Below are 14,360 nucleotides of genomic sequence, written 5' to 3' on the forward strand. Positions count from 1 at the left end.
TAATGGCTACAATATGTTGGGGAGTGACCTCGTCCAGGGTATGGAAATGTTGTTAAGGCGCCTGCAACCCCTTTTCAACCTCAGTGAACAAAGAAAAATTATACTTCCCCTCTTCTCTCCCCATAACTAGAAACACACTTTATCCATGACTTATTGAGTCTTTTGTAATCTTATCTGAATGTAAGGAAAAATCCCTCTGTCATTTTGCTGAGTTGGCATGAATACAACTAGACAGTACACTTTTTCCATTGGGAATGACGTTTAGTGGATTCACCATGGTGTTCTCATGAGTAGCCAGCGACAGAGCTCCACACACCTGGAGACTGAGGGTTTCTGACTTTCTTTTTACCACCCTCGTGATCAGGGTGGTTAAGTGAAATCCCCATTCCTTGCAATGTACAGAGTTCCAGTGCAGTTACACATGTGGTTTCAAAAATACAAGAGCTTACAGAGTATTGGCAGTGCTCACCAGACTCCAGCTTAGGACATCCATATTCGCCAAACCTGTACACAGATGATGATGGCTACAGTCATTCTCGTATGGGATGTGCTTCTCATCATTAAGCCCACTAGATGTGGATTACATTGTGGTTGGTCCATGCTTACAGACGAGCTTCATACCAAGAACAAAGCATTTTTGATGAATCTTCAATGTACCATTGACAAGTTATAATATGAAAATAGCCAAATGCATAAATTCTACACACACACACACACACACACACACACACACACACACACTTACAAGTTCCTAATGGGTTCATCGCTTTAAGTCCAGGTTGGAAGTCCCGTCAGAAGCTTCCACACAGGAACTGTGTAGGCCTTCCACAGTCCCTTTGAATACTCTGAGAGAACATTCAAATGCTATATGATGTACTGTCTGCTGTTCTTCATAGCAATCATATTCAGGGCCATCTCCCATGATGCAGCAATGCTCCACATCTGCCCCAGTCAGTTTTGAATTGATTCATTATGTACTACTATCATTGGCATAGATGAAAACCTGCTGGTTGCTCCCATGCAGTTTTGATTAATTGGAGATGCTTAATTAAAGATTGCTCCAGCCATTGATTGTTCCAGCCTTCTTGCATGTTTGAGTTAGTATCCAGCAGGCTGATTGCTGTGCGTCACGATGGCTTTCTATACCTCAGTCACTGGGGTTCTGACGATGAAATTTCTGAATGAATTGGTTATTCTGTTTTATTATTATTATTTCTGTCCACACAATCAGCAATTACTGTGCTCTTCTTATGGATGGTGGTGGAATATTACTAAGTACTAGTAGCCAGTGCATCATTGTGGGACAAATACGCCCTGTGACAGGTGCATTGCTTGACTGAGGTGTGTGTGTGTGTGTGTGTGTGTGTGTGTGTGTGTGTGTGTGTGTTATTTTAATGTGAGTGGTGTATTCTGTGACTCAGTAAGAAAGAGCTAGAGTTGCTGATCTGTGGGCTGTTGCGGTGACACCGCAGGTGGTTCCGGTTAACACTAGAATGGTGGAGGGTCTGACATTCCTAAAATGACGGAAAGGGGTCATTTTGACCCCACATGAAATATTTTCATGTTTGACTTATACAAGGATTTTTTTAGTATTTTTTAATCCATACTTTCTTTCTAGTAATCACAACAATTATTTACAATTAAAAATAATAATTACTAATTTATTTGAACAATAATGTATCATACATATTTATTGTTGCTACTGCTAACAAGTTTCTTAACTATGGATTTTAGTTTATTAACTATGCATACAACCTTCTAGACATATTTAGTATATTTGGTCCATTTTACTCTCACAAGTATTTTACAAACAGCTCTGTATTAGTTTTCACTAAAGTCATTTGAAGCTGCTAGACGTACTTAGCACAGGCGATTTCTGTTTTACGCACACATTTTCCGCACACGGCTTTGTGGTACTTTACACAGTTTTCACTGGTGGTGTTGCCTTTACAGAGGCTGATTTGGCATTCTGCTTTCTAGGTGATTTCTGTCCCATATCCTCTAACTTTGCCTGATGTTCTTGCTCTTTCATTCCCTTGAGTTCATTTGCCAGTTGAAGTACGAACTTTTTCCTTTCCATTTTCTTGTCCGTTATGATATTATAGATGACACATGCATTTATTACTGCCATTTCCAGAATGTTGTAGAAGACATCTCCTACATGCAACCTTCGTAGTATATTTATGGGTCATCTGATCAACCACGTCCACCCCGTACTCTGTCGCATTGTAGAACATTACGGTTTCAGGTTTTCTTTCCTTCCTTGCTTATCAGTACTTCAGCATGCAGTGTATTCAGAAGAATAAAATTTTTAATCTTCTTTCCTTGCTATACAGTCAAGGTGAAGTCTGCGTTGTCACTATTGTGCAGTATGTGGCGCAGTGTATTTCAGCATTTGGCTTCGTTATTTCTTTGGGGATTTCATAGATCTTGTTGATTGTACCAACAAATGAAGTTTAAGACATGTAAAGAAGTTGTCTGTGGTCACTTTTCTTCCTTGATTTACAAATGGCTCCATGGGACACACAACGTCGTACTCTCTAAGTGGTTGTTTCTCTCTATGCGTATCCTCTTTGCCACAGGAAAGCATTACATATATACTTTGTCATTACATCAACAGCCAATCGGAATTTGAGACCATATTTGTCTAGTTTGTTGGACATGAATTGAGTAAACCTGCATCTTGCTTTGCTCGGTAACAGTTGCTCGTGAATGGTTCTATTTTCTCCAGGGCAGTAAGTGTGAATACTGTTTTCAACTAACTTTCCCCAAATTTCAGATTGCTGCCAGGCATTCAGCCTGGGTTGACTTTTCATCAAGGCATAATGTCCTTGATAAAAGCAGGCCCCCAAGAGTACGACCAGAGATCATCCACAGACATACCTTTTGTGCACAATACACCCCGAAGATACATGATGGCTATCAGTTTCTCCAGTTCCTCAAGTGACACAGTCCAATAATTGTTTTTTAGTACTTTTTGAACATTTAATTCTATGTTTTCTTCATGAAACATAGCACTGCTTCATCAAAAACAAGACGGAAGGCACCGATGACAGAGCTGTCTCCTCGTTGACAAGCATTAGAAGTGGGACCTCTCTCCTTCAGAACATTCACAGCTAACCGCCTTCCAGATGATGAATAATTTCCAATCTCCCACACGGTTTCATCCCTTGCAATCATCTTGATAGGTGCTTCCAACTGTACCTGCCGTGGTGAAAGAGGTAATGATTGACATATATCGGCAACTGAATCCTCTTCCACTTATCGCCCCTCGTTCAAAATGTCTTCATCTTCACTTGTGTCAGGTACATAATCATCATCATCATCATCATCGAACTCAATTTTCGATTCAACTTTGGAATTCTCTAAGAGATGTAACACTTCTTCATCAGAAAGTCCACACTGACGATAAATGTTCGAAAACGTGTTACACGGACAAAGACTGCCTGAGTGACATGACATAAGCTGTAACGGACTGGAATGTATATGTGTCAATTTGCAACAATGAGGAGCAACTGCTCTGTGTTACTGCTCACTGTTGCCACTGTATTGTTCGATAATTTACTTATATTCAGAAGAGAAATTATGGTATGGTGGGGTCAAGTTGACCCCTTATGCCGTTCCAGGTATACTGAATGAAATGGTGAAGAAAATTAAAAAACCATAAAAAGTCGTATAATTTCATTAATGAAGTAAATAAACTAGATATGACAATGAATGAAAAACATTTCACAAGGTTCATTTTGACCCCTTCTGCCATTCTAGTGTTAACTTCTGGAGTGTATTGTTCCAAGTTTTGATTTTAGCTGCCACATTCCAGAGATCGATTTTGTATGTCAAAAACCTAGGAATTTTGGAGTATGCAATAGTGTCGAGTCTGATTTCTAAGTGTGAGTGTAGATTTGAAGTTTGCTTATCGATTTCACAGGTAGAAAGTTGAGACAATGGTCTTTTGACTGTTTGGTTGCAGAGAATTGTGTTTTAAGTATTCGTCCAATGTCCTTGTGTCTGATGTTAGTGTTCCTTCATCTTCCCTAAAGCTTTGATCCTGAATGATCAGAGCAATATCATTAGCATAAACAAAACTTCCTGGCCTTTGTTTCTGGAAGCTCATATTTACACAAATTAAAAAAGAGTGGGGCCAAAACAGAACCTAGTGGAATACTATAATTTATTTTGTAAACTCTGCTTTTGGATTTCTCTGAGAACACCTGGTAGTATCTATTGTTCAGCATGTTGCCAATTACAGTGGTTAGTTTGCAATATAGAATAACACATAAATGTGAGCTGGAGTTTGTCACGCCAAACAATACCATAGGCAACAGTTAGATGATTTAGCTTCCCATGATTATCTTCTGCTTCTCAAAGCCATTTCGATATGAGTTGTTTTTGCTAGCACCTGTTCCTCATACCCTCCTACTTGCTCTACTGGGACATGTTTGCTTATGGCTGAACAGATTCTCTTATGAATGAGCCTCTCCAGAAGCTCGATAGAAAACTAAAGAGAGCAGTGGGGCAGTAGTTTAAAACTTTGGATGGTTCTTTGTTTGAATTTAGTACAGCAATGATCTCAGTTTTCTTGAAGAGAGTTGGCAAATGACCTGTCTAAGGTATTTGAAAAGAAGGTGTTCATCCATTTGAAGTAGGCCCACAGTGCAATAGAAACTCAGGGTAAATACCACCCACACCTGCTGCCTTCCTAGGTTTCATGTTCTTTATAGCTTCTATGGTCTCTTTCAACTGAAGTGGAGGGGAGAACTCAGATGTTTGAGGAGCTGACCTTATCTTTATATTTAAGAGTTGTCTACTTCCTGTTTTGATGTGTTTCCCTCTTGTTGACATGGAAGTGGTGATCATGTCATTGGCCACATCATCTTTTACTTTACATTTCTGTCAGGTGATTATAATATAAAACCTACCAAATATGGGCAATAACTGGAAATGATGAAAGCCAGTGTGCCATCTCCCAATTTCCGCTTGTGATGTAGAGTGCAATCTTTTATCTCACTGGCCATATTCCTCTACACGAAGCAAATGTCTGACATAGTAAAACAAGTTCTTCATCCTATAGAATGCTGTGGAACACAAAATTTCACACTATAACATCACACAACCAAACCAGTTCCCTATCCATGAACATTTTCTTGTGCCATGTGAGGACAGCATAAGATCACTAAGGTCCTCACCATTTGGTACAAAACAGGCACAGGTGGTATACTGTTTATGGACATGGCAAGTATTTAACTTCAGCCGGCCCCCAATGCTCCCTTCCATGTTTTGATCTGTAGAACTACTAAAAATAACAATGTAATTTCACTTTGTGATATGCTGGTTACACTTGAAGATAGTTTACAAACACATTGGGAGAAACAGATGACACAAAAATTAAAATGTGCAGTACTTTTGAAAGGTAAGAGAGATGAACCGTTAGCAAACAGCATACCTGTGAAACAACTGCTCCATTATGTTCCAGTAAATCTGCAACCTCAGTCCACGCTGCCAGCACCTCTGTGGACAGCCCAGGGCAATGGTACTCTGCAGGCACACCCACTCTCAGACCCTTAACATCTAGATCCTTAGGAAGACAAATTGGCGAAAATGGTTTACGCACTGTAGTCGAGTCCATTGGGTCGTGGCCAGCTAGAATGTCTGGAATAATGAAAATTAACTTGAATATTTCTTAATGTACATCACAAGTAGATCCTTCACAAACAATTACACTTGCAGCCATAAAATTACAAATGACCAAGCAATTTAGATGCTGGTGAAGTAAAACAAGTGGCATACAAATAATCATCTTCTTAATGCTGGATCTCTTGTTTTTAGCTGTATTTCCAAAATATTTTTTTCCAAATCCACAATCCTGAAAGCACAGAACGCATTTCTTTCTTTTGGTTACTCATTTTTGAGCCATGTTATGCCAATTTCACTTTCTGTAGAAATAATGAACAGTTTTGAGTAATGCTTGAATAATGTTGTTTTAGACCTAAATTATTACATTTACTCTTATTTTTGTTTTAGTGCCAGTGAAATGATTGATTTGTTGCTCAAAAAGTAATAACTTTTACAAAAGAGCAATGGAATAAAATGGAGGTACAACATAACCAATACAATTACTCTCGTAGCAGTCCCTCGTGATGATTGAGATACTGTCCATCTCGAGCTGAGTGGTCAACATGGCTGAACGTCGTGCAAAGGAGCCCAGGTTTGATTCCCAGCTGGGTCGGAGATTATCTCCGCTCAGGGACTGGGTGTTGTGTTATCTTCATCATCATCATATCATCTCCATTGACACACAAGTCACCGAAGCAGTGTCAACTCAAAAGACTTGCACCAGAACCTGACGGGAGGCCCTAGCCAAACATTTCATTGAGATACTGAGCTTAAGTAGATGGTGAGACATTAGTATTATACACTATAGATCTAGGCTGAATTACCTATTATAACATGACACAGGTGTTTCAGATGTCACTATTTTCTTTCAGCAACTCCTACTCTCAGTTTTCTAAGCAATCCATAATTGTGTAGTATGAATTATTTAAGAGATACAGTCTGACTGCCTTTTTGAAGATATATTTTAGTACTCTTGCATCTCCCTGGACAAAATACTGTATAATTTCAATTATGATAAACTCAAAACATTTTTAATCAGGAATTGAAATTATACAGCATTTTGTCCAGGGAGATGCAAGAGTAAGAGTACTAAAATATATCTTCAAAAAGGCAGTCAGAATGTATCTCTTAAATAATTCATACCACACAATTATGGATAAGCCCAAACTAACATGGGATTCTTAGGAATAACATGTTCCATTTTTATCCCCTCAGGCCACCGAAAGATGTTTGTGAGAAGTGAAAACGTAGTTTGAATAGTTGGTAAGTGTAGAACATCCCACAGTGCACACGTCCTTTTGTTTTATGTATGTGCAAATGAAGTGCAAGTCACATCTTTTTCAGACATCACCAAGGTGCGATGGCGAATAAACCTCTCCACCTGCTGTGGCAGGGCACTTGTTCTTTCGGTGTAATGGCTTGGCAGTGCCTCGGAGTCAAGGAGCAAAGAGACGCATGCAAGAATGTAAATGAAAAAACATCTGAAGAGTCTTTAGAAGAACTTTCATTCTCTCAATTGATAATGTCAAAGCAATACACATACATGCGTTGTAACCTGTCATGAGTTACAAAATAAGACAAATCTGTTCATTCATTATTGTAACTAAAGTTGTAGAAGAAAAACATTGTGCATATAACACAGAAGAGTTCATGCAAAACTGCTAAGGTCATTTAGTAGTTTTGACAGACTGAAGCTCTCTTCTAGCAGCCGCAACACGATAAAAAGAGTCCAACTGCTTTGAAACATGGCACAGCATAGCAGGACCACAAAAGTAATTAACACTGAGAACAGCGACCAGAAAGTATCTACAAGGTAAAGGTGACACACATGCAACAGGATGTCACAAATTCACCATATAACTCTCTAGTTTTGCTCTCTTGTGCAGGGCGCAAATTAGTGATGCGAAAAGGAGGTAGCATTTTTGGGTTTTCAAGAAGTTTGAAGAGAATAACAGAAGAAAATACAATGCTGTTCAGGGCAACCTGAGTCAACAACTAAAGATGTATAAGGAGGCACAACACTGTGTTGTTGTCTAAAATAACGAAGAAAAACTAAATGTAATGTGGTTGTGACTGAAGAATTGATAATTGGTTTCAAAAGTGAGAAAAGAATAATAGTTGACTGTAGCAAAGGCATGAACAGCAACAGGTACCCACATGCTTACATAACCTTTGGCACTTGCCTGATTATATCATAGATGACATGAAGAATTCTGTTGCGCAAAACTACAATGGCCGCAATGATCTCCAAGGGCATCTCTGCAGCAGCTGACCAGCGTAACGACAGAACAGCTCCACTTTGCAGCGCTGTGCCCAGTCAGTGGCTAAGCAACGACTGTGCAGTAGCTCATACCTGTGTCACTGGGACCAAACAAAACACATTGGCAGCACAATGTGTGGCGGGGCAGGGCAGGGCGGGCAATGATATTGCAGCGTAAATGTTTGTTCACTGTCTTTCATCATAATGTTCACTACAAAAGTTCCACCTACCTCAGTATGGTGTCTGATCACGAGCATGTTTCTCTGCATACGTAGGTACTGTTCAGATGGCATTAAAAGCAGTGTTGATGAAAAACATTGTCGATACTCACTTTGAAAAGTCTGCGTAAACTCTAGTAGCAAGCTATCCTGTAATATCTTATAACAATTTTCGGGTGGAGGGCAATTGCTTCATCTCTTTAGTAAAAGGTCAAAATTCTGAAACTAGTGTTTTTATTTCCTTAGTTCAACAAAAAATATCTGCTATCAACCCAAATTTAATTAACTAACAAGATCATTGTTCTCAGTTCACAGTCATGCAACACATTTCACACGCAAAGCAGCCAGAAATGCACTTAAGTCTGACCCAAATTATTACATGATCTACAGTCAAATACTCTGCTACTATGTATGAGTTTCATATTCAGTCCTTTTCAGTGGATTTCTATTAAAGAAACTGCTTGCCAAACATTCCATAAATGAAACATGCCACGCGGAATTTTTACTAAGGCCGAAAGTTGAAGCGCGGTTCTCTTTCCAACAAAACAATCCAAAAACTTCCAAACTTCACAAAACTGTCTGTAAATGCAACTCCTATTATGGCCACACAATCTGGACATGAGAAGCCAATTATTTCATTTTACACATAATAAAAACGGAAGCGTTCAACATGACCTGCACGTCCGATAGCTGACTAGCGACTCCTGTTCAGTTTGCTTCTCTCCCTGTACAACTACCTAGCAGTGAGCGGGAACTGCTTAACTCTGACTGGTTGATCAAAATGATCAGCCAATCAGAACTATCCTTCAAGATTATTCTCGCGCCAAAACTGTCCTACGCCAACCTCTATTCACAGATGCATTTACGTCATTTCAATATGCAAATATTAATATAATGTTTAACAAAACCAAACGAATAGAAAACTAATCTTGAAATAAATTTAGAAACTTATTACTCTGCAAAGGGCTATTCTGGCTGATTCCTTACAAAAGCAAGTACACTTAGACATATGTCATCAGCAATGTGGGTAAAACATAACTTTCCCACGACACAGTTACGTAATGGTGTATACAATATAATATTCAAATTTTACGTATGTCCCACGTACACACTCTCACTCACTCTCATTCATTCCACAACAACAAAACAAATAGTTATTATTTTTTAAAAATTTTTATCTTACAAAAATAAAAAGTAGTTAAAGTTTTTAAATGTGGAAATCCTGATTAAATAGTGCTGTCCAGTGAGAGTCCTGGAAATGTTTTCTAATGATACCAAAAGATAAACTATTATAGATCCTAATTGAATTTAATCTTATAAGTGTCAGTTTTTGATTAAGTAAATTTCTCTAACTCTGAAACTATGATAGATAGGAAGCTGAAATTTTTATACAATATTGTCTTGAATAACAAAAGGTAGTGTACTAATTTTAACTAGATTGAATTACATTTAATATAGTTTATTCAGATTCGTAGAGGCTTGAATATACAGTTGCTCAAAGTGACACGGATACCGCTTCTCACGGCTAGCATAGCGACAGGTGCCAATGACTCATTGCTAAGACACAATTGGCAGTCTCCTTCACAGCCAATGGGTCCAATGCTATGGGCTGTTCTGCAAAGTAGCTTACTGCAATAAAGTTATCTCGCATTGATTCGCAACATTACAAGTGCAACTTGCTGTGCAGCCAATTACATGTGCTGTAAACAGTCCCGAGCTGAGATTATCTTTAGTAATCTGCTGTAAAAAGTTGTAGAAATACAGTTCTGTGCTACACACACACACACACACAACACACAGCGTGTCCATAATTAAAATCCCAGTTTCAAAACACTGTAGAAATAGACTCACTGCTCAGAGTTATGTCAAATGTGAACAGCATATTACTGATGCAGGGGAAATAATGCAGAACTAAAAAATTTAACAAAAATTTTATCAAAAGGTGGTGCTGTAAGCACCTTAGTGTAAATTGGTTGGCTACAAATGACAGATGTACTGCTATATGATGGCTATGGTTTGAGTTAAACATTACACTACCCTTACTCTTCACTGTGCCTGAATGCACAAGTTCAGCAGTCAACATTTGTGGCATTGTTAGAATGGGAAGCCCATCCACGATGGCAAGGGACAAATTAGTTTTTAACTGTCCCGAGGCCATTAACCGCAATAAAGGCAAAATTTCATGCAACTTGCCCAAGACATGATCAGTATGCTGTCCACCATTTTCTGTCACAAGTTGAAATCAAGAAACAGCAAGTCCCACAACAGATTCCAGTGTCTCAGGAGTCACGTTCAGAACATGTTGCACAATGTGTGCCTTCAATTCAACTTTATTCACAATGAGAGCATTGAACACAAAGTATTTCAGATAACCCCATAGCCAGAAGTCACAGGCATTAAGATCAGGTGATCTGCATGGCCAGGCTGTCACCAAATGACAGCTAATGATTCTAGTATTTCCCAAATGCCTCTGCAGCAGCCATTTCACTGGCTAAGCAATGTGTGCAGGAGCACGATCTTGCATAAAAATTATCCTACCCACACATCCACGCTGTTGAAGGGTTGGAGTGACGTTAGTGCACTAAAGGCTCTCACAGCATTTACCATTTATAGTACAGGTAACAGGATCTCCTGAAAAAAAAAAAAAAAAAAAAAAAAAAAAAAAAAAATACGGCAATATGATTAACAATGGCCTCAACACGCACCCACTGTTGCCTTTGCAGAATGAAGTGGTACTGGTTGATGTGCGTGTGGATTTTGTTAGATTAGATTAGATTAGCACTTGTTCCATAGATCATGAATACGACACTTCGTAATGGTGTGGAACGTGTCAGGTAAAAAGGTGTCTATACAAGATATTACATTACACAAAATATTACATGACACTTAATATTTTTTATTTTATTTTTATTTATTTATTTTTTTGGGTGGGGTTGTGGAAATTACCCACTTGCTATATCCAAACATTCATCTAATGAGTAGAAGGAGTTGTCATTACAAAATTCTTTTAATTTCCCTTTAAATGCAATATGGCTATCCGTCAGACTTTGTATGCTATTAGGTAAGTGACCAAAGACTTTTGTGGCAGCGTAATTTACCCCCTTCTGAGCCAAAGTTAGAGTTAACCTCGAATAGTGAAGATCATCCTTTCTCCTAGTGTTGTAGCCATGTACACTGCTATAACTTTTGAATTTGTTCGGATTGTTAATAACAAATTTCGTAAGTGAATATATATATTATATATATTGTGAGGCTACAGTGAAGATCTCTAGCTCTTTCAATAAGTGTCTGCAGGATGATCTCGTGTTGCCCACATTCTGCAATTCTGGGCATTGACATGATTGACATGCCCTTGGAGATGGAAATGGGCTTCATTGTCCACAGAATGTTCCATGGCCATTCATTGTCCACTTACATTTGATCACGAAATTTCAGAGCAAATATCTGTCTTGTTGGCATGTCAGCATGAAGCAAACTCCTGAACACGCGTGATTTTGTATGAAGAGCAGTGTAGGATGTTTCACATGATTTTATGCACCTTGTTTGCAGGCACGTTCAATGTTCAGGCAATTCCCCAGCACTACATTTTCGCACACCATCACTCAACCACTAATGCAATGCTGTGGCCACTATATCCGACACACACTGAATCAACTGTTTTCCTCCCTCTGTCACACTGCACTCCAAAAAGAATCTGTCTTTCTGAATTTTGTAATCATTTTCTCCAGACCCTCAGCAGACACTGGACCAATGCCTTTTTCCATACCCTTGAGTGTCCACAACTTCTGAAGGGCTACTGGTGTACAGTCAGCATACCTGTAAAATAGCTTTAGCAGTATGCAATCCTTCATGGAGACAGTCATGTTGGGCATCTTGGACGCAACTGGAGGAACAGCTGTGTGCCGTGCATCAGTTGGTGTATTTTCTGACGCTTACAGCACCATTTATTAGTCTAATTTTTGTTGTTATTTTTTTCCCCATGAGGTTTCCACCATGTCAATAATATACTGTTCAAAGTTGACATCTTTCTGAGCAGTGGTTCTCTTTTTACAGTGCTTTGAAACTGGAATTTTAATTATTGACACACACACACAAACACACACAAACACACACACAGATATACAGGGTGCATAATAAAAATGTACACACACTTTGAACTGTCATAGACAATTTTCCGTTCTACAAGGTTAAAAATCTGTGAGAAAGTAATGTTATGTTTCTTCAACAGGTGGCAGCAGTGGCAAGGAAGTAACTGCATCATGGCAGACGTGCGTTTGAGCTTTGAAGCGCCGAAGCAGATAATTAAGCGGTACTGGAAGTTTGAGAATGTAGCTGTGGTTCGAAGACAGTGGAGAAGTGGGTATGGTACAGAACCACCTTCAAGGTTAACAATTACACGTCTACGAGACAAATTCGAAATTCATGGAACAATGTGTGATGTGCACACAGGTTGATCAGGGCGACCTCGTACAGCTACAAGTGATGATTCCACAACTACGGTCTTGGAACTGTTTCAGCGTTCGCCTCAAAAATCTTCAAGGCAAGCGGCACGAGAGAGTAATGTAAGTGCTAGTAGTGTGCTACGCATTCTGAAGAAAGGCAAGTTTCATGTGTACATTCCAAGGCTGGTGAAGCAGCTAAGTGACAACAATCCAGATCGAAGGTTAGAATTTTGTGAATGGGTTCAGGAGATGGTGAGATGTGACCTGGGATTTATGGGTAGCATAATTTGGTCGGATGAAGCCCAATACAAACTCAATGGAACTGTCAATAGGCACAATTGTGTGTACTGCGCTGAAGATAATTCTCACATTACAGTTAAAAAGGCTGTGAATTTGCCTGGTTTAAATGTGTGGTATGGCTTGTCTGCAAGGGGATTCATTGGGCCTTTCCGCTTTGAAGGTACTGTTACTGGAGAAATTTACCTAACAATAATTGCTGACTCCATATTCCCTGCCATTCGTGCATTATACAGTAATGATGAGTTTTATTTCCAACAAGATGGCGCCCCACCGCACTATCATAGGGACGTACGAGCATACCTGGATCACAATGTGCCAGGCCAGTGGATAGGACACATGTGACCAATCGAGTTTCTTGCACGCTCTCCAGACCTCACGCCACTGGATTTCTTCTTATGGGGCACAGTAAAAGATGAGGTGTACAAACGTAAACCACGCAACCTGGACACACTTTGAATGAGATTAAGGTGGTGGGTGCACAAATCTCATTGGACACTTTGGTACGATGTACGGAGTCAGTGGTGACTAGTACTCAGAAATGTATTGATGCTGAAGGCCACCAGTTTGAACATTAACCACATTTTCAAAGTACATTTATTTTTCCAATTGGAGTTTAAGCTTTCCATTTCCAGAAATTTAACATTGCAGAACAGGAAATAAATTTTCTATGACACTTCAAAGTGTATATACATTTTTTTGATGCACCCTGTATATTGCTATTCACATATCAATATACAGATTGAATAACATCGGGGATAGACTACAAGCCTGTCTCACTCCCTTCCCAACCACTGCTTCGCTTTCGTGCCCCTCGACTCTTATAACTGCCATCTGGTTTCTGTACAAATTGTAAATAGCCTTTAACTCCCTGTATTTCACCCCTGCCACCTTCACAATTTGAAAGAGAATATTCCAATCAACACTGTCAAAAGCTTTCTCTAAGTCTACAAATGCTAGAAACGTAGATGTGCCTTTCCTTAATCTATTTTCTAAGATAAGTTGTAGGGTCAGCATTGCCTCAGGTGTTCCAACATTTCTATGGAATCCAAATTGATCTTCCCCGAGATCGGCTTCTACCAGTTTTTCCATTTGTCTGTAAAGAATTACGTGTTAGTATTTTGCAGCTGTGGCTTATTAAACTGATAGTTCGGAAATTTTCACATCTGTCAACACCTGCTTTCTTTGGGATTTGAATTATTATATTCTTCTTGAAGTCTGAGGGTTTTTCGCCTGTCTCATACATCTTGCTCACTAGATGGTAGAGTTCTGTTAAGCCTGGCTCTCCTAAGGCTGTTAGTAGTTCTAATGGAATGTTGTCTACTCCTGGGGCCTCGTTTCTACTTCGGTCTTTCAGTGCTCTGTCAAACTCTTCACGCAGTATCATATCTCCTATTTCATCTTCATCTACATTCTCTTCCATTCCCTCAAGAACATCGCCCTTGTATAGACCCTCTATACACTCCTCCCATCTTTCTGTTTTCCCTTCTTTGCTTAGAACTGGGTTTCCATCTGAGGTCTTGATATTCT

The 14,360-nt window shown here is 39.3% G+C and overlaps 1 protein-coding gene across 1 annotated transcript in view; it reads right to left on the reverse strand.

Moving 5' to 3' along the window:
* Positions 1-14,360, reverse strand: part of LOC124612348 (glutamyl-tRNA(Gln) amidotransferase subunit A, mitochondrial) — a 153,400-nt gene that overhangs the window by 65,618 nt on the left and 73,422 nt on the right. Inside the window, exon 6 of the mRNA XM_047140501.1 lies at positions 5,444-5,649. Coding sequence (XP_046996457.1) covers positions 5,444-5,649 — 206 coding nt within the window. The remainder of the gene's footprint in view (positions 1-5,443; positions 5,650-14,360) is intronic.

This window comes from Schistocerca americana, chromosome 4, assembly GCF_021461395.2.
Source record: "Schistocerca americana isolate TAMUIC-IGC-003095 chromosome 4, iqSchAmer2.1, whole genome shotgun sequence".
Lineage (NCBI taxonomy): Eukaryota > Metazoa > Arthropoda > Insecta > Orthoptera > Acrididae > Schistocerca > Schistocerca americana.